The sequence below is a fragment of the Terrapene carolina genome, unplaced genomic scaffold, assembly GCF_002925995.2.
Source record: "Terrapene carolina triunguis isolate 2854851 unplaced genomic scaffold, T_m_triunguis-2.0 Scaffold137, whole genome shotgun sequence".
In the NCBI taxonomy this organism is placed as follows: domain Eukaryota; kingdom Metazoa; phylum Chordata; order Testudines; family Emydidae; genus Terrapene; species Terrapene triunguis.
This window is the reverse complement of record NW_020664488.1, coordinates 2,732,747-2,752,270: the sequence shown is the minus strand read 5'-3', so window position 1 is coordinate 2,752,270 and position 19,524 is coordinate 2,732,747. Positions and strand designations below refer to the sequence as shown.

The window sequence follows — 19,524 nt, the reverse complement described above, 5'->3', positions numbered from 1 at the left end:
CCTAATCTTGATTCTATGATAATCCAGGAGTGCAGAACCCCGAGGTAGCACAAGGTGGCAGAGCAGCCTCTGCCTTTGGCTGCAGCTTCTCCTTCACCCAGCTGGTCCCCTGCAGACTGCGCCGGATTTAGGGGCAGGTGACCTCCTGGGGTGCTGGGTTTGGGGGGCACCAGGCTCGGGGTGCTGTTTTTGTTGTACAGACCCTAGTGTGCAAATTTATCATCTTATATGACAGGGATAAAATTGACATGCATGCAAATTGTGCATTGAAGTTGTGAAGTGGGCTACAGATGCAATTAAAAATAAGGTATTTGAAAGTTTAATAAATGGAGCGGGGGCACCGAAGATGCTCCTTGCCTAGGGTGCCATTTGGTCTAGGGCCGGCACTGTGTGCAGAGCAGGTACAAGAGAGGATGGATGTACAGCTCTGTCTGTTCCTGCTACGTCGGGGCAGGGGAACGGGGAGGCTGCTCTGTGGCTAAGCCACAGGACCCAGAGTCTGGAGTGCTGGTTCCATTCAAAGCTCTGCCACTGATTCACTGCATGACCCTGGGCAAGTCCAGTCCCCTCTGTGTGCCTCAGTTTCCTCCTCTCTAATACAGATAATATTTGAGATGGGCTAACTGGAATGGCCTGGGTTAGGCCCGGGGAGGAGGGTGAGGTACGGCCCTGAGGGGTAGTGTGGAGCATGGGGTGGCCTCAGGGAGGTGGGGTGGCGCTCAGCCTGGTGGAGCAGGGCAGGGCTCCTCCAGGCTGCTCCGGGTGGGTGCAGTCCAGGGAGGTGGTCTCTGGTGGGGATAGCAGGGCATGGCAGGGCACAGCCTGGGGAAGCAGGGCAGGTCACAGCCCAGGGAGGTGGGCTCTGGGGGCAGTGGCTGGGAGAGGCAGATTCTGGAGGAAGCAGGTCTGCCTATCACTCCCCAGTCTCCACTCCCTCCCCTCCACCCCCCGGGGTGATGCTGGGTCTTGCATCTCGGCCCCAAAGGCCGGAGCCCGCTGGAGCATGGTCCTTTCCCTTTCAGGAACACGTGTGTGGAATTCTGCTTTCCAGGCTCTTTCTCTGCAGCGCTTGGCTCACACCCCAGCCCATTGTTCTCCAAATGAGCTCATTTCACTCTCTGTTCGTTTTTAACATCGTTTCTTGGCAGAAAATTCTGCTTGTGCACATAGAGGGTGTTTATGACTTCTTCAAAGACACAGCTTTCTCCATCAGCTCAGGAGTCTGCAAGGCTGCTTTCAACACAGAGGTGTGTGTGTGTGGCGGGGCTCCTCTGGGCCTACTGACATACAGTCAGACCCACCCACTCTCGCTCTATCTCGGCCTGGGGGTCCGGCTGTCTGCAGGGGAGAGGGGCTCTGCGTATCTCCAAGCTGCCAGGTGGGAGCTGTACAGGGGATGATCTCTGCACATTCAGTGCAGCGCTAAAGTTAATACGACCTTAGGTCAAGATCAAGCGCTCAGATGTCAGGTAAGGTCAGGCCGCTCCAGCCCTGTTCATTCAGGCCTGTTGCAGTTTGCTATTCCTCTCCCAACTACCTGCAAGCTGCCATTGGGCAGTGGAGTTCCCCTGTGCTCTGAGCATCTGATCTTATGGTTTCAGAGTTGCATTAACACCTTATTTGCACTTAGTTGGCTAGGTTGCATTACCGGGTAGGGAAAGGCTAGTGGAGGAGGCAAATCTGAAGCATCAGCGTCCACAGCTTACTGACCTGTTGGCTTCACCATCACAGCATGCAAATCCTTCCAGGGCAGAGAACAGCTCCCTCCAGCCAGGACTTGAAGTAGAGAGGGATGTCTGCCAGATGCTGGGTCACATGACCAAGAGTCTAACTCCAGCCCCTGCCTGACAGCACTTCTCTCCTGAGCTGTGGGAATCCCCCGGCCTGCACCTGTCTCAGAGCACCCAGCTGCCGAGTTCGCCCAGCGGCTTCTGCCTGCCAGAGAGCCAAGAGCCTGGCCAGCTGCGAGGGGCTCCCCAGTCCTTCATGCATATGTCCCCTCACTCCAGCCACTCTTATTTTTCTGTGCAATGATTGTATCATGCACAGTGCATGTTACATCCGAACAGCTTGGAGACGTACTAGGTCTAGTCAGATCCCCACGTCAGGAGCCCGCAGTGCACGTTCCAGGGCTGGCCTCCTGTTCCCCTGCAGCGACAGCACTTTGGCTCCCTGCTGGCCCTCCCCATCGCTTCTGCACTGCCGGGAGCCTGGCAGGATGCTGCTGCCCACCTGCTCTCCAGCCTTGTCTCATCTCAGACACCAAGGCTGAGATTCAGGCCACCCGTGATCCCAAGCACAGGGCCTCTGGAGGTAGGGGCTTATCTGCAATCCCGTCTGCTGCCAATAAATGGCCAAGGCAACCTGCCAGGAGACAGGGTGAGGACATGCTGACCCAGAGCGTCTCCCTAGCAGCTTCTGCCAGCCGGGCCGCTTCCTTGGTTCAAACTCCTGTGCAAGGGGCCAGGCCTGTACAGTAAAGGTGACTGGGCTGGACGGGCAGATGGGAGCTGCCTGCGTCTCATTCTCTGCAGTGCCTCTTGGCTCCCACGCACATGGGCAGCTGGATAGATGGAGGCCGGGAGGAAATCTATTTTCAGATCAAGCAAACAGCCCTTCTGCAGACCTATCCTGGCAGAGGGCCCATCTCCTGGCAGAGAACCAGCGGCTCAGGGACACCAGGGGAGGCTGGCTGGGTCAGGGTCATCTGAGCAGCAAGTGCCCCTTCCTGCAGGCAGTAAACGCCGATCTGTTGTGATCCGATTGTCCTTCCAGCAACTGATCTCTAAGCCCCAGGATAAGCAGCCAGCTGAAGGCAGTAGGGTTTCCTGACCCAGTGGGGCTCAGACATGAGCTTGGCACATTGCAGGCAGGAGCTGTGTAAACACTGCACAGCCTGTGACAATCTGAAACAAGGCTAGAAAGCTGTGGGTGGGCAGCCCTTTGCCTCCCAAACGCCGTCCCGCGTTCTCCTGCAGCCGCTAGAATGCAGGTGCATACAGAGGGAATCGCTCTGCCCTGCGGTTCCCAAGCACCACCAAACATGGACTGAGCTGCAGGCCTGTGAAAATGGTGGATCAGTGCCATCTCCCCCCCAGGAAATGGGCACAGATGGGTGGAGTGACCGGGCTGAGGCTGCATGAGTCCTTGGCAGAGCTGGAGTTAAAGCAGGATCTTCTGTCTCCCAGTCTTGTGCTCTGATCACTGGGCATTTGAAACAAATTGCTTGGCCTTACAGTGGGGTCATCTCTGGTGTGGGTCCCGCCTCCCTCTCATCCCTAGGCATTGCTGCACCAGAACAGGCCCACAGGGGCTTTGCTGCCAGTCCCCAGAGGTGCTCTCCTGGGGCTGGCAGCAGGGCATCATCAGCAGGAAGCCCTCGGTCCAGAATTCCCTTCCCCTCTTGTTCCCCAGAGATGGCTCGTCTGTTTCAGGTCATGGGCTGAGGCATGTCCATTCATGCAAGCTTGTGCCCCAAAGGGTGCCACGGGGTGATGTGCTGGGTCAAACTGGGGTGGACATGGCTCCTCGGATTCATGTCCTGCCAGCGCGTTGTGTGCATCACAGAATTCTCCTCCAGGTGGGGGGCATCGCACAGTCAGGGTTCAGGAGGGGGAGGGGCTGAGCTCAGACCCTAATCACATGTGGTATGTGATCTCCAACCTGTATGGCCTGAAGGACCCAGGGAGATGGTCTTGGGCAAGCATGTGGCTAAATAGCACCGAAGTGCTGAGTTTACCTACATCACAGGGCAGGGAGGGCCAAGGGCTGCATGTGAACCAAAGAATCTTTATTATCAGAGAGGGTGCATGAGCCCAAAATAACCCACCTGATCCAAGCAACGTTTGCACCCGTACGCTGAGCGCGTCTGATCTGGAGTCACTGGGAGGTGAGAAACTTGGAGGCCACAAGGATGACATTTATAGAGTTACTTAACAGAGAGCAGCACGTGCTTCAGAGCTTGTTGTGGAAGGGAAACAGGAGAAAGACGTTTCCACACGGTTCAGGTCCCTGGTTCTAAATGAACCGCCCCAGATGTGTCCAGGTTGCTTATCCTCCTGGAAGCCAAGAGCACGCTGCGGTGTTCCAATGACCAACCAATTTTTGGTTTTCCCTGCTCCACCACCCATGGAGATTGATCGATCCCAGTCACTTTCTGATGTTCCTACAGTCAGCGAGTCCTAGTCTGTTCTATAGAGGTTCTCATACCGTGCTCATCACTGTAGTATCCGAGCCCCTTTCAGCCATGCATTAAGCAATATGACTAATATCTGGCTGGTCTCTCATCCTCTGCCCAGTGGAATGTTTCGGTTTGGAATTTATTTTTATAATGTAGAGCCACACACAGACTCTCACACGCGGAGAATCACACGCATATTGCTATGTGTTTAGATTAGAGGAGGCAAGGTCAAGGAAATACGCCTAGCTCTTGGAGTGGAAGGTGGGGAGGTTTAGGGTGGCCCTCACTTCCTGGGGGAGTTTGTTTCCCAGTCTTGGACTGATTCCCAAGAAAGTTATTGTAGAGAGTTCCATCAGATGAGCGGAGTTAGTGACCACAGTCTTCATCCTGGAGCTTGAGGCTCATTTAGATCCCCTGGGCCTAGGTCAAGGAGTCCCTTGAAGATCAGGACCGAGACCTTGACTTGCTATTCTATGGGGAGTCAGGGTTAGTCTATGGGAGGACAGCTCGGAAGCTTGTGCTGCTGAGGAGATGCTCTGCAGCGCTTTGTATTAGTTGGTGTTTCCTAAGTACTGATGGCTTCCTGCCCAGGTGCCCCGCATTGCTGTAGCCCAGCCCAGTGGGGATGAAGGCATGAATGACTGAGGCTGGGTCAACATCCGGCAGGACGGGCTGGAGCGTCCTAGCCAACCGGAAGTGACAGAAAGCGTTCCTCACAGGTGCTGCTATGTGAGAGCTTAGCACCAGCGAGGAGTCCAGAGGCCTCCTGAACTGCAGACTGAATTGCCCAATTGTGTGGGGGTGAACCTTCAACAACAGGACACTGCACCATGGCTGCAAACTCCTCAACATGCAGAAGGTTCACTCAGCTGATGACCTCGCAGGGTAGTGCGACTCTTTGCTCCTAGACTCTCCACAATGGGTTCCCTTGTGCCCTCTCCGATGTACATTGCCCTCGGGGTAGAAACCTGTAACAGAAGAAGTGTACAGGCCAGAGGGTAGAGCTCCAGTGGCGGCTGCTTCCGGAGGCTGATCAGTCAAGGCCTAGAGCAATTGTCAAACTCTGATGATATGGGAGAGGCAGAAGCAGCTTCCTCTCCTCCATGTGAGCATCTGCGCAGGTTTGTCTGAGTGGAGTCCCCCAGATGCTGGACAGCCTGGGGAGTTGTGCTGCCCTCGACTGGAAGCAGATCTGAGTGTTCCTTGCTGTAAGGAGTGGCCAACTGGCTTGGGCTGAGATTGGCCTTGATTGGGACTGGTCTGAGCCTGCCTGCAGCGGGGTATCTTCTCTGGTTGAGTGTTGCTCAGTCTCAAGGCCTGAGTGTTTAAATGGGACATACAGACTGTCTAGCCCCAGTGCCGCCTTCTTTCTGGGGGAGGGGGAAGGTTCCTGCAAAGATGGGCAATTGTTGAAATCAAGCTGCAAGTTGCTGTACTGAAGTATCCTGTGGGGCAGCAGGTTGGTGCAGCATGTCCTGTGGCTGGGTGACACTGCCGCACCCATGCTCGGGTGCAGGGCTGCCACGCACACCTGCAGCCATTCACGCCCACCTGTGCCCACGTCAGTCAAAGAGGAAATTTCTTTTGCCAACTTATGCTAAGTACTGATTCAATTTGTTCCTGTTTCCATAACAACCTCCCAGTGCTTTCTGGTCCTTTCTGTTGTTACAGAGACGCTGAGATTTGGCGTCTAAGTGCTCCACAAAATTCATCACATTGGGAAAGAGAGTCAGGCTCTGATAACAAATAATAATTCCCAGACCCTGCAGGCTGGGAATGGGCCCAACCTCTGCCAGTGAGCCCCCCATCTCCTTGCCCTGTGGGGAGGTGCCGGTGAGTTCAGATCACTCCGGCTCAGCTGCTGCTGCACCGCCCACCTGGAAGGCATTAGTCTAGTTTTCTTCCCTGCATGCCTGAGTGGAGCTGACGAGTGTTAGAGATTGTGAAGATGGGAGGCTAATAGCAGTGATTAGTGCCCAGTTTTCTGGGGGCAGGGGCAATGGGAGCTTCCCCACCAACACAGCACCCGCCGTCCTTACCTGCAGGCCCTTGGGCTCCCCACAGCCCCCAGCTCTGTCAGTGCCCCTCAGTCCTAAACCACAGCCCCTGCTATTCCAGCACTGACCTCCCTCCCCCCAGCTGTGTGAGTGCTCCTCAGTCTTGCCTGCAGCCCCCCGCCCCTCCAGTTGGAGGGGCTGAGGGCAGAGTTTTGTCTGGTGTATTTTAACTCTGTAACTGCCGCCTAGGGGGTCGGACAGCTATTGGAAGTGGTCAGGGGAAAGTTAAACCCACTGATGATTGCATAGGCCTCCAGAGTTCCTCTGAGCGTGGGGGTGTTTCTGTCTATGAGGGGGGGCTGTGGGGTGAACTATCAAATACACGAGTCCCAGGCAGTGACCAGGCTCCCCAGAGAGGCAAGTGATGTCTCCTGGGCTCTGTGCCTAGCTCACTGCATGACCCAGATCCCCACTCTGTCTGCATGCCCCTATCTCTGAAGGGGGTGCTGATGCAGATCTTCCCAAGGGACGCTAGGAGGGTGCGCTCAAGAGCACTAAGGATTCCCATGCTCCGCAAGGCTCCTGTGCTCAGTGATCTGCGCTGGCTGCCTTCTCCTAGCCCAGGTTCAAGCTGAGCTCTTGGCTCACATCAGGTCCAGGCCGGGCAGCCTTGGCCATGCCTCTGACCAGTGACCCTGCTACAGTGAGGAGCTGATGGGGGTGCTGGCTGGGCATGCTCAGCACCAGGCAGGCTGGATGGCAGGAGGCTGGCACCTTTGAATGTGTTTCCATTGCTCCTGCAGCATGTGCTGGGCCTGCCCCTGACATCCACTGAGCTACCAGGGCACCCAGCAACGGCACTAGTGTTGGGAGGGATAGCCCCCAGGTGCAGTTCTTAGGGACCCTGGCACCCTGTGATTCTCCCCAGCACAGGCCCACCATTAACTCAACACCCACACAGATGCAGGGGTGTCCATTCTTATTTGCAGGGTATTTGCTCCCACAGGGAGAGAAGACCCCAGTGACCTCCAAACCCACCCACTGCCTTATCCCTGGGCTCATGGATTCAGCTCTTCCCCATGCCAGTGGCAGTACATCTTCAGGATGGGCTCCCCAACACAAGGGGTAAAACTCCAGAGAGCCATCCCTTTGCTCTCTAGCTGATGATGCCCCTTGGCATGGGCTGGCCACAGAACAATCCTGCCATGCTGGAGCACTAGACTGGGCCTCATGACACTGAGCTCTATATGCAGGTCACTTCCTGTCTCCATTTCCCCTCCTCCTCTTTGTCTGTTAAAGTGGAAGCTCTTTGGGGCAGGAGCCCTGGCTGGGTGCCTGTGCTGGGCCCTGGTCTCACCTGGCTGCTGCTAGACAAATGATAAACATGGATACAGTGGTTTCTGTTCAGTCCCTAGAGGCTGGGCAGCTTGATCCCTGTTCAATTCAGTTCTGCCTTTGCCCTGGGGGAGCAGCAGGTGGGGCCATGGGACTTGCTGCAGGGTCACCATTTCCCAGTGCGGCACAGGTATCTCCAAGGGCAGGTCTTCACTACAGGGGGGGGGGGGGGGTCGATTTAAGATACGCAAATTCAGCTACGCAAATAGCGTAGCTGAATTTGACGTATCGCAGCCGACTTACCCCGCTGTAAGGACAGCGGCAAAATCGACCTCCGCGGCTTCCCGTCGACGGCGCTTACTCCCACCTCCGCTGGTGGAGTAAGAGCGTCGATTCGGGGATCGATTCGCCGATTCAGGCGGGTAGTGTAGACCTAGCCCAAGACCAAAGTCTGGAAGTGTTGGGGAGCGGCCCAGGCTCGGGTCCTGCCCCCCGAGCAGATCTGCCAGGACAGGGAGTAGCTGAACCTCCCAGCCCCCCGAGCCTACAAAGCCCGCAGCGGCCCCAGGGGAGCAGCGCTCGGTGTGGGGGTGTGCACACACTCTCACACGTTTACATTCCTAATGGGGCTGCTGAACGGAGCCATGCCATTGGCTGCCAGCGATGCAGCTCCTGGGTATCCGGCTTCGCAGCTCCACGAACAGCAGAGACTCCCTCGGCACAGCAGTGACCGGCCTGGCTCCCCGGAGAGGGGCAGGGCCTGATTCCGATCTCACTCCAGTTCCACACCTGATTCCCCTGGGGCTCCTCCCAGGTGTCCCTGGCCGGAGCGTGGCCATGGGGTGTCAGTCCGGAGCGACTGCTCCGGCGCCAAGTGGCGAGTCCCCGGCGCCGTGGGCGTGAGCGCTGCAGAGACCCCAGCTCCCGGCGCGAGTCCGGCTCGGCGGCAGGTCCCCATGGTGTGAACGTGCCGCGGCCGCGGAGCCGCAATCTGGCGGGCCCTCTGCCTGGGTCCGGTGCGGGGCCGCCGACGTGCCGGAGCGCGGCGCGGGGGCCGGGGAGCGCACCGCGGGCCACCCCGGCCCGGCCTGGCCCGGGGCGGCATGAAGGCCGGCTGCCCGCTCCCCGCCCCGGCTCCCGCCCGCCCCCGGGGCCGCTCCCCTCAGCCCGGCGCGGCGCTACTGGACCCCCCGAGCGCGGGAATGATGGAGCCGGGGCACAGCGGCGCCGAGGCGCGGTGACCCCCCCGGGCGGAGCCACAGGCGCCCAGGGATGGGCAACTCTCAGCGCAAGCCGCCGCGGAGCCCCCGGCCCTGCAAGATGGACTCGGCAACAGGTACCGCCGCGGCGCCCGGGCTGGGGGGGAGCGGGGGCCCCTCTCCGTGTCCGGCTCCCTGGGACCCTGCCTGGGCGCGCTCCGCAGCCCCTGGCCTCCATCACACCCGCGCTCTCTGGCTGTGTCGCCCCCAGCACTCAGTAGCCTCCCCCCACCCTGCCCCGTGCTGCGGGTGCAGTGTAAGCCCCTGCTCTCCCCCCTCCCTCTGGCATGAGCCATGCAGGTGGGATCCTGCACCTACCTGGGGGAGGGTGTGGGCAGCACCACAATCCACCTCCCATATTGCCTCTGCCACGCTGTGTTACCCAGCCCAGCACCAGTGCCGGGTGAGGCTGCCCCAGCCTTGGCAGCCCAGGCACCGGGCTCCTTCTGCTAGCCCCCTGCCAGTGCAGCGCCAATGCAGGGTGAGCCTTGGCAGCCCGGGCACCGGGCTCCTACCAGGCTGCTCCTTGCCTGCCGTGCGCTCCGTGCCCTGCGCCCTAATCCTCCTCCTACAACCTAGCTTGCTGTCCTGTTGCTGTCACCTCACACATGCTCCTGCCAGGTCACAGGCGGAGCACTTCCACCCCTTGTTTGGCGCCCTCCCTGGAGACCCCTCCTCCACCTCCTCCTCAGGCCGGACAGGGACAGGTGGGGAGGCTGCCTAGCTGGGCTGCAGGCTCTGTTCCCTGGAGTGCTCTGAGTTGCAGTGGTGAGGGGCGGCTGACAATACATGCTGAGTATCTGCAGGTGCTCTGGGGTTTGCTATAGCAACAGGAATGACATTGGGCTGTGTGCTCCAGGTTCCCCAGGGAGCTTTCATTCCCTCTTGCTGTTGAGCCTGCTGCATGCAACCCCCTGTTCTAGCTGTGTCACATCTGGAGAAAGGTCTAAGGGACTTGCTCAATGTCATGCAGTGAGTCAGAACCAGGACACCTGGGTTCTGCTCTTGGCCCAGCCACTAACTAGAATGTCACCTCCAGGTTGTGTGTGCGCAAGTGCTGGCTTGCTGCTGCCCTCTGTTGGCTGGAATATGGGTGACCTGCTTCAGTGGCCCGGGGTCACCCATAACCAGCCCAGCTATGTTAGGAGGGAGGAAGGCTTCTCTGTGTTGTGCTGTAACACCGTGTGTGGGAGAGAGAGATGCACTGCTGATGCCCTCTGGTGTTTGGGCTTGCAGAGAGGATAAGGCACTGCTGTTGCTGCCTGCTCAGGGAGCTCTCCTATGTGTTTGGAGCTGACCAAGACTCGTGCGCTGGTGCGGTGGCGATTCGGAGGGGAGTTGGGCCGTCTGCGGCACTTGGATTTGTTGCACATGTGCAGTGTGATGTGGGGTCCGTATCTCAGCACTGGTCATTTGCAGGGAAACTCCAGCTGGAGGGCCTGGGGTCTGTTCTCTCCCCCCACTGTGTGGTTGCAAGTCTCTTGCCGACTCCTGGGCTTGAGTCAAGCACCGTAGAGGGTACGTTACGACTCACTGTGTCACTGGAGAGGCCCACAGGCAAGGCGGCAGTGACAGAACCTACCCCCAAGGGGCCTGTGTGCAGGTTACCGGGATTCACTGCAGAGCTCTTGGACTAGCACAGTAGTCCAACCTCGTCTAGCCCTGACCTTGCTTCACACAGGGCTGCATGAAACAAGTAGCACCTGTCTATTCACTTCTCTGCCCTCCCCTGGGCTGACCTCAGCAATTCAGCAACTTGGTAATCCTGCCTCCACCTCTTTCTGATCCCTGGCTCTTGGAGATGTGAGGAGGAGCTCTGCACATGCTCAGATCTTGCTGGTTTTCCAGTGCTTGGGCTAACCTTGGTCAGGTCTCCTCAGACTGTTCCGCATTCAGCTCAGCCAATCCTTAGAGTTCGAAATGCTGCCCTGTCTCTTACGGATACCTAGTGAATGGGAATATGACGGCTCAGGAAGAACCCCATGCCTAGGAGTCCTGGCTGGTGCTAGCCCTGCAGAGCCCACACAGCTGAGAGAGGGGGAGCTGGAGGCTAGTCTGGCTAGATGCAGGAGAAGGGAAGGGCCTGGCTTGCCTCAGATCCCTGGGGAGCGTGCAGGGCCAGCTATTTAGAAAACAAACCTGTATCTCTTTACTTGTTAACTGAGCACATGTATCCCATGGAGTCACCCCCACTAACATGACCCCTCCCCAGTGCTGTGGTTTAATTTTGGGTAACTTCTCACAGCAAAGCTGCCCTTGGATCCTGGTCGATGTGCTATGCTGAGGGTTTTAGCTAAGTCGTAATTGTGAATTTGCCTGCTGGACCCTAGAGAATTTTCACACTCATCTCATATGTAAAGTGGGGACAACTGAGGCACACCCAGTCCTGTTAGTGCTAGAAGGCTGTTAGGATTCTGATGGCCCAGGCATTCCTCCTAGAAAGGTACCGCCCTAAAACCTAGGCTGAAGGCAAAGCCTTATCTGCTGAGTAAGAAGCCACTGAAACTCGATAGCCCTTAGTGCCTCATGTCCCCAGAAGAAACCAGGACTTTGGTGAGTCCCCTCCCCAGACAGGTCAGAATCAGATCAAGTGATTGCAACACCTTAATCACAGGGCTGAGCAGTGGGACTGCAACCAGTCTCAGATAGGCTGGAAGGGCTGTGGAGGCTTCCATGGACCGGTTGGGTGGGGACATGTTTCCTGACCTAGGAGGGGTTTTTCCAGCAGTGTGGGCAAAGCCCTAAACCAGCCCCTGGGAGCAGAGGAGAAAGGATCCATCTTGGGAGCAGCAGGGCAGGATGTATGGCTGGAGTCCGACCTGCAGCTGACCACTACCCAGGGAAAGTCCTGGCTAAGGGTAAGAAATGTCTTGGCTGGCCTCCCCTATCCAGTGAAGTCCTGTGCTCACACAAGCAGCCTGTGCTGTGTGCTGTGCTTGCTCCTTGTTCTCTCCTTAAACAGCTCTTTGTTCTCATCAAATATGCATTGGTTCTGACTCTTCTATCCCCCAGAGAGCTTGTCAGTCACCTGCCTCCTTTCCAGCAGAGGTGGGGACGGAAGGGGCTAAGGCCTGCTGGCTGAGGGGAACCCAGGTCAGAACTGACCCCCCCACCACCCAAGATACTGTCGCAGGCTGGGTTCTGACCACGTGGACAACAGCAAGTATGTGGTCTGACCCAGTATGGCAGGGGTGGACTGCACTGATGTTCTGTCTGGTCCAGTGCGGCAGGGGGTGGCCGTGCCGATGTTCTGACCCGGTGCAGCAGGGGTGGCTGTGCCGATGTTCTGACCCAGTACGGCAGGGGGTGGCTGCGGAAATGGCCGTGCCGAACTTCTGACCCGGTGCGGCAGGGGGTAGCTGTGGAAATGGCTGTGCCGAACTTCTGACCCAGTACAGCAGGGGGTGGCTGTGCCAGTGTTCTGACTCAGTGTGGAATTTCCTATGTCCTTATGAAGACGAAGTGACTGGCAGGGAAAGGCCAAAGCTTTGAAGGGGAGGGGCTCTTTAGTGAGCCGATCTGTCTGTTGTAACTGGTCACAGTAATATGGTCTGTGGGAGTTACTAACCACGGCTCCAGAACTCTCAGTAATGTGCAGCCCCCCCAGTACTGTGCAGTGACCGCCTGTCCACCAGTGTGAGGGCAGGGAAATGCTGGTGACATGTCCCCCAGGTTGTTTCATGGCTGAGATGAACGGCAGTGACATCCAGCACTGGGCGTCTGACCTCAGCCCCTCAGGAGGTCAGTGCTGCAATTCAGTTTGCATCGTGACACTGCATTCCTGCATATATGCTGTGGCCTCATTGCAGAGCGACACAGCATGCATGGACAGTGACTGCACACTCCAGGCACCTTTGTGCAGTGTCTGTGTAATCCAGTGCTGCACAGAGTGACCCTGGTTACCATGTGTCACCTTGGGGACCTAGGGCTTTAAGGGCATGTCTGCACTGCAGCTGGAAGTGTAATTCCCACCTCAGGCACATGTGCATGTGCTAACTCTGCTCACGCTAGCGCACTAAAATCAGCAGTGTAGCTGCGGCAGCCTGGACTAGGCACCGGAGTCCAATCCACCCGATCCATGGGATACGTACTTGGGAGGCTAGCCTGAATCACCCATGCTGCTGCGGCCACGCTGCTATTTTCAGCACTCGAGCAGAGCTATCGCGGGTATGGCTACCCAAGCTGGGAATCCCACCTCCAGCTGTTGTGTAGGGAGGCCGTAACTGTCCTGAGAGCCCCCAAAGTGAGACAGAGCCATGGAGACTGGTGGGATGGGTGGAGGCCTCAGGTCTCTGGCCCTGATGGGTGAGTGAGTGAAGCAGAGCCGTGTTTTGACTGTGGGGCTGTCATTTGCAGCTGGAGCTCTGGGCCACAGTTCACTGTCTAGCCTTGAGATGTCTTGGCTGAGCAGGCTGGAGATTGCTGACCTGACAGTGCGTGGGGCTGGCTGCTTGGCTGAATGATAGACTTTGGGGCGGAACTGTACCACTGCAGTCAGTGGAGGTACACTGGTTAAACTGAGCAGAATCGGGCCATCTGTATCTAGCCATGGCTTAATCCCTTACATTTAAAGTCCTTTATGGGGGGGGAGTGGAAGTGCACAACAGCCTCTGCAGACAGCTCCTCTGTGCATGCCTCACTCCAGGACAGAGGGCAATGCAGGAAGGAGTCTTTTACACTATTCATATTGCCACTCACATTTACAGCTATTCCCCAGTAATGGCTGGCTTAGCCAGGAATACATGGTCAGACACAGCCTCCGCAAGGTGGAGCTAACGTTGTTAAATACATATCCTAACTAAAGGTAAAGCATAGGCCTTACAAGAATGCATTGGGGTTAAAAACCTACGTTGGAAAGCCAGGACACTCTAAGTTAGCATAACACCTTAAACAAACGTCACTGTTTGGGACCCTCTGGTAACCTTAACTCTGCCCTTCTCCATTCTCCACCTCCCCGTGTGTCCTCAGTATCCGGTAGAGAGAGGTCTGTAGCAAGCATCACAGATTGGTGCAGGGCCTGGTGGCCTAGTACACTCACAGCTCCTCCCCACTTCACCAGGAAGGGTGTGTGTGTGTAAGTCTCCTTAAATTTCTTAGTGTTTTTCACAAATTCCTCTGTGATACCTGGATGGTTCCTAGGGTGGCTTTGTGAAGCGGGAGTGCCAAAGGACAGTCCTTGTAAGGGATTTAGCGTTACCAGGGATGCTGTGTGGATCTGCAGGAGTCCTTGTATCAGCTTGACTCTGCATCAGCTCTGCAGGAACCCTCCCTTTGAGGTTCCACACACTGATCTGTTGTATTGCAGAGGCTCCCTCTCCTTCCCACTTCTCCTGTACGAACCTGGAACTTCTCTCCTGTGTCAGGGTCCTGGACGGCACGGCTTCTGCAGACAGCCTGGAACAGAGATTATAGCGTATGCCCGAGAGCCAAACCTGATCAAATAATTTACGTGCATCGCTGCCTTCCACTGGACTCAGCTCTGCTCGCTCTGGGTAGAATCTGTCTCCCTCTAGTCACTGGAGGCCTGCAAAGAGGAAGAGGCTGAGTGAGAAGCTATTGGTTTTGGAGCTTGTGGCTTGGTTCTATGGCTGATGTCATGCATGCTGTTTGTTTGTGGATTTGGTAGTGTGTGCCGGGGCTGATTAGGGAAAGCTGCCTTTCTCCCAGACTGTTTGCAGTGAGCAGTTCATGGGATGAATTAGCCCCTCTCCCTGTTTGTGGATTAGCCCCAAACAGGCTTTGGTTTCACGGATGTGTTGATTAATCCACAAGTGGCTGTGCAAACCTATTTCAGCCTGTGGAATGCTTGTGAACGCTTCACTGCCACTATTGCTGAATATTTGTGCGGTGAGGTTAGTCACAGAGTTGCATGGTATTGTTTCCACTTCCCAATTTGAGGGTTGCCAGGCCTGCTAAGAACTTTAAGATGGCCAGAGGAACACGGCCATTGTGAATAATGATGCACACACCCTCATGTGCAAGTATGCCCAATGCTTTCAGTTTCCACAGGCTTCCTTGAGGACAATGTTTTGCTCACGCAAATGTTTGCAAAAAGTGACTGAAGAAGGTGGTGGCGCCCGGGAGGTGATGTGTGTGTGTGTGTGTGTGTGTGTGTGTGTGTGTGTGCGTGTTCTGCCTGATTGTCTGAGGACACGCTGCAGCGTTCGCCTGCTGCCTGGGCGCAGGGTCGCTCGATTCTAAGAGATTGATTGCAAAGGTAAGCCATGCAGCTGTGGAGCATGAGGGCTCGTGCAGGGTTGGAAATGGAATTCCGGCACTGCATTGTGAGCCCTGCAGAGAGGTCGCATCCAGGGAGCTGCTTCCCTTCTCTGTATTTTTGACATTTTGCTTGTCATGTTAGTTGGTTCAGAGAAAACAAACAAAGAGCAGCGAGGAAGATTCAGTCCTGCAGCTACGTGGCATGCCAGGCCTGCCGTAACCTGTGGAGGGATGCTGGGGACATGGCAGCAAACACTAGCTCAGCGACACCAAGTCAGCAGCAAACAGGGACTGTGCTGAGAATCCATTCCAGGTGGGCAAAGGAATCCAGTCCCTAATCTATGTCCAGATGAATTGCAGGACAAGAGCCCCCCTTCCTGTCCCACACTGGTGCAGATCCTGCTAGCTAAACTGTTTGAGCTGTGATGGTCACATGTAAACTATGGCCTGGATAACTTGTGTCCATGGGAAATGGGTTCTGCTCGTATTTCCCCACACCTCAGCCACTACACTGGTATTTCTTTGTATTACCGTAGCACCTAGGAGCCCCAGTGATGGGGCAGGACCCCATTACGCTAGGTGCTGTGCAAACAGAGCAGAAAGATGTTGTCTACCCCTGAGAGCTTCGAGTAGGCATCATGGCAAAGGAAAGCTGGGAGGCGGGATCTGAAGGAAGAGAAGGGGTCACTTTTGCAGATGTTTACAGCGAACTCCTCCCAGATGTGGGCACAGCAGGGGGGAAAGCATGAAGGGTTTGTTTGAACATGTAACCCGTGAACGATGGAGGCTGGGTTCATGGCTCGGCTGGAGGTGAGCCTTGTCATGATAAGAGGTTGGGTGGGGATTGTCTGTGGAGGTGCTTGGAAGTGAAAACAAGTAGCTTCTGTCTGATGCAGTGGCGAAGGGGGAGCCCATGGAGGGATGCAGAGAGAGGATGACATGGTCAAAGCTGCAGGCTAGGAGAAGGAACCTTGCAGCAGCGTTCTGAATGGGCATGAGTGGGACGAGTGGGCGTCATTGGTCAAGGCTGGAGAGAAGGCTGTTGCAGTGGGTGAGATGCAAGATGAGAGCCTGGGCGAGGGTTTTAGCTGTGCAGATGGCTAGGAAAGGCGTAGCTTAGACATAGCATGGATGTGAGGACCTAGAGAGAAGGCCCTGGCAAAGATGACACCCAGGTTACAGGCAGGGTTGTGGTGTTGTCCACGGTGATTGAGCAAGACAGAACGGGGAGGGCTTGGAGGAGATGAAGAGCTCTGTTTCAGCCATATTGCGTGGCTAAACATCTCTGAGGAGCCATCAGAGACAGGCTGCGATGGCAGTTTGAACAGAAGGAGCCAGGTCTGGAGCAGAGAGGTAGGGCTGGGAGCTGTCAGCGTAGAGATGGGAACTGAATTTGTGTGTGGATGAGATGACCCATGTCCCCAGCTGAGTCAGGATGTCCCTTGGGGCTGGGTGGCGGGGAGATTGCTGAATCTGTGGTGCCTTAAATCCCGGATCTCTGGGAGATGCGATGCCCTGGCATCTCTTCTCCCGCTTGTTGTGGGGAAGTAGCAGCCACTCCCCGGTTCAGGTTGCAGTGGAGTTTCTGTCAGCACCCCCGGGTTGGCTCCTTTCTGAAACCCACAAACAAAGGAGCACTGGGCTTGATTTTCAAAGTGCCTGCGTGACTTAGAATCCACGTCCCAATCTCAGAAGTGACGTGGGCACTGAAAGGCCTAGCCCCCATTAAAGCCAATGAGATGTAGGTGTTGCAGTGCCCAAGTCTCTTTGGAAACAGGCCTTAGACACCTGAATCACTTAGGTGCTTTCAGAAATGTTGCCTGTCGGCCTCACAGCTGGGAGATTGGTCTGTGGCTGAGGCAGGATCAGGGGTGATTGGTTTTGGGCAGCCTAAAGACAGAGGAGTTGGTCAGAGTTCAAAACTCCTTCTCCTGTGTTTTTTGCCACTTGGTAGCAAAAAGCCCCATGAGAAGGTGGCTCCCTGGTCTGTCCCCGCTGGGACCGAGCACCTGGCCCCAGCGATCGGGAACTAGGCACTTGCTGCCCAAGTTATGAAATGGGAGCGTCATCCCAGGCAGCAGGAGCTGGTGGTGTTGGCAGGACTGGAAGCAGGAGTCAGCCCTGCGTGGGGACACCACTGAAATTAGCAAAGGAAAAGGCCCATTTGGTTCCTGACCCTGCCAGTGCAGGAGGATCCCTGACTGTACCAGGGGACTGCATTGTCCAGCCTAGTTTGAACTGTCCCAAGCATTGGAGCTCCTGGAGAGACTGCCCCTCGGCTGGGTAGTACTTCTCCAATATTTGGCCTAAATTTCCCTTTAGTTCCATCCTCCTGACCCACCCCAAATAATTTCTCTCCAATTCTGCAGCTCGCACCTTCCAGCATGTGCAGCCTGTTCCCATGTCCCCACCTAGCTGTGAGTCCTCCAAGCTTGTATTGCCTGTACACACACAGAGCTAAGCATGCACACTCTGCCTGGCGGGGATGTCTAGTAGCCAAGAAAGAACAAATACAAAGTTTCCAGAAGAGTGATTGAGAGCACAGTGTGTGTGTCACCCTTCCTGCACCCCCTCCCAACTGGCTGTCATCTCACATTTAAAGGGGAATGACACTAAAAAGTACACGTGCCCCGTGAAAGGATCTGAGTCTGCATCGCTTAACCTACACCCATTTATCAGTCCCTCTGGATCCCAGTCACATGTGGGTGATGTGCTCCATGCCCATCCTCCACATCTCTGCTATGAAAGTGATTGACAGATACAGAGCTGGCAAGGTCCATGCCCCTCCCTTCTCACTGCACAGAGCAGAGCGGGAAACAGATTACCCCAAATGAAAGAGGGGGGAGGGGAGGGGGAATCTCTTTACTGGGTGCAACTAAACCCCAGGTCTGACTCTGTCTGGCTGCAGCAAGCTGGAATCCTGACCCAATTCAGCACCCCTCCAAGGGAGGCTTTTGAGCTGTGTGTTTGGATTCGGTCCCCTCTCTACTAATGAGCCGCAGCTGGAGCTCAGATCCTGGCCCAGGGCTCGGACCCAGGCCTACCTGCTGTGGGATGTGGCTGTTTGTTTTGCTGGGAGGTGAGCTGCGGTTCCCCAGCTCTTCCAGCAAGAAGGCCTCAGGCTCGTTCCTGATTTCCCCCCACCCCCCAAGCTGAGGAGCTATAGGAGGAGGAAGTGCAAAGAGAGCTTGGGAATGGGCTCTGGGCCTCTCACTGCCCTGGGCCTGGTCTGGAGTGACTGGCTGGCTTCCACTGGAAGGCTGTTCTGAGCTCTGTGGGAGCTGCGCTGGAGCAGTCTCCAGCCACACCTCATGCCGGCATTAATCAGGGGTAGCATCAACAGAGAGACCAAGGACTGAACGTGCTCCAGAGCCGGGACTCCTACTTCCCCAGGCGTGATTCCTCAGCGGAAAAGCCATGGAGGGAGGCAGAGTGTGCCCTGCCTGTGCTGTCCATGCCCTAGGGATTCACAGGCCTTCCCTCTCCAGGGCTGGCAGTCTGGCTCCCTCCCCAGTGCTCAGTGCCCCTTGCAATGCAGTCACTCTGGGGTGAGGGGCCTGCAGGCTGGGTGCTGCTGGTAGATGAATGCGGGTAGGGAGCCAGCTGAACACCCCGTCTGGCTGGCTGGGGGGTGGCAAATGGGCCATGTGATGTGGGGCTAATGAAGAGCGAGGGCTTGGTTCACTGCCCCACGGAGCTCTGGGTCCTTCTCCTCTGAGAGCTGCACGCTTCTCCAACCGCTTCCTCCCTGGGCCGGATTACACCTAGGACAGGGCCATTTGGGTCATGGCTTTGCTAGCCGGACTCTGCTGCGCCCTGCGTTTGCAGCATGCCTTTGGAGTGACTGGAGGGGGGCTGTGACTGCCACCCTGCGTGGAGGGACAGCCTGGCTGGCAGAGGCCCTGGGGTTCTTCCAAGTGGGCAAGTCGCCAGCACCAGCAGTGCTAGGGGTTCGGCAGGGATCAACCTCCCAGCAGCACGCTCTAGGCAGAGGCCTAACGCTTTGGCAGGTCTCTGAACTTCTCAACTCCAGAGCTGCATGGAGCGCCCCCCACCCCCGCTCATCCAGGGTCGAAGGTGGTGCCTGCATCTCTCTAGGGCAGGGGTGGCCAACCTGTGGCTCCGGAGCCACATGTGGCTCTTCAGAAGTTAATATGTGGCTCCTTGTATAGGCACCGACTCTGAGACTGGGAGCTACAGGCCCCCCACTTTCCAATGTGTCGGGGGGTGGGTGGGGTTGCTCACTGCTCAACCCCTGGCTCTGCCACAGGCCCTGCCCCCACTCCACCCCCTCCCCTGACCTGATGTGCCCTTGCTCCTTCCCCACCCCTACCCCCCCCAGAGCCTCCTGCATGCCACAGCTGATCGGGAGGTGGGGGAGGGAGTGGGAGGCACTGGTCGAAGGGGCTGCTGGTGGGTGGGAGGCTCTGGGAGCGGGGTGGTGGGAGCTGCTGTGGGGGCTGCTGATGTATTACTGTGGCTCTTTGGCAATGTACATTGGTAAATTCTGGCTCCTTCTCAGGCTCAGGTTGGC

At 56.6% G+C, this 19,524-nt stretch overlaps 1 protein-coding gene across 2 annotated transcripts in view; it reads left to right on the top strand.

Moving 5' to 3' along the window:
* NHSL2 (NHS like 2) overlaps positions 1–19,524 on the top strand; it is a 155,254-nt gene that overhangs the window by 64,416 nt on the left and 71,314 nt on the right. Inside the window, exon 1 of one of the 2 annotated variants that reach the window (XM_024197096.2) lies at positions 8,796–8,848. The exons of the other annotated variant lie outside the window; for it this stretch is intronic. Within the exon in view, the coding sequence (XP_024052864.1) occupies positions 8,833–8,848 (16 nt within the window). The 5' untranslated portion in view covers positions 8,796–8,832. Of the gene's footprint in view, positions 1–8,795; positions 8,849–19,524 lie in introns of those variants that run through there. 2 annotated transcript variants of the gene reach the window in all.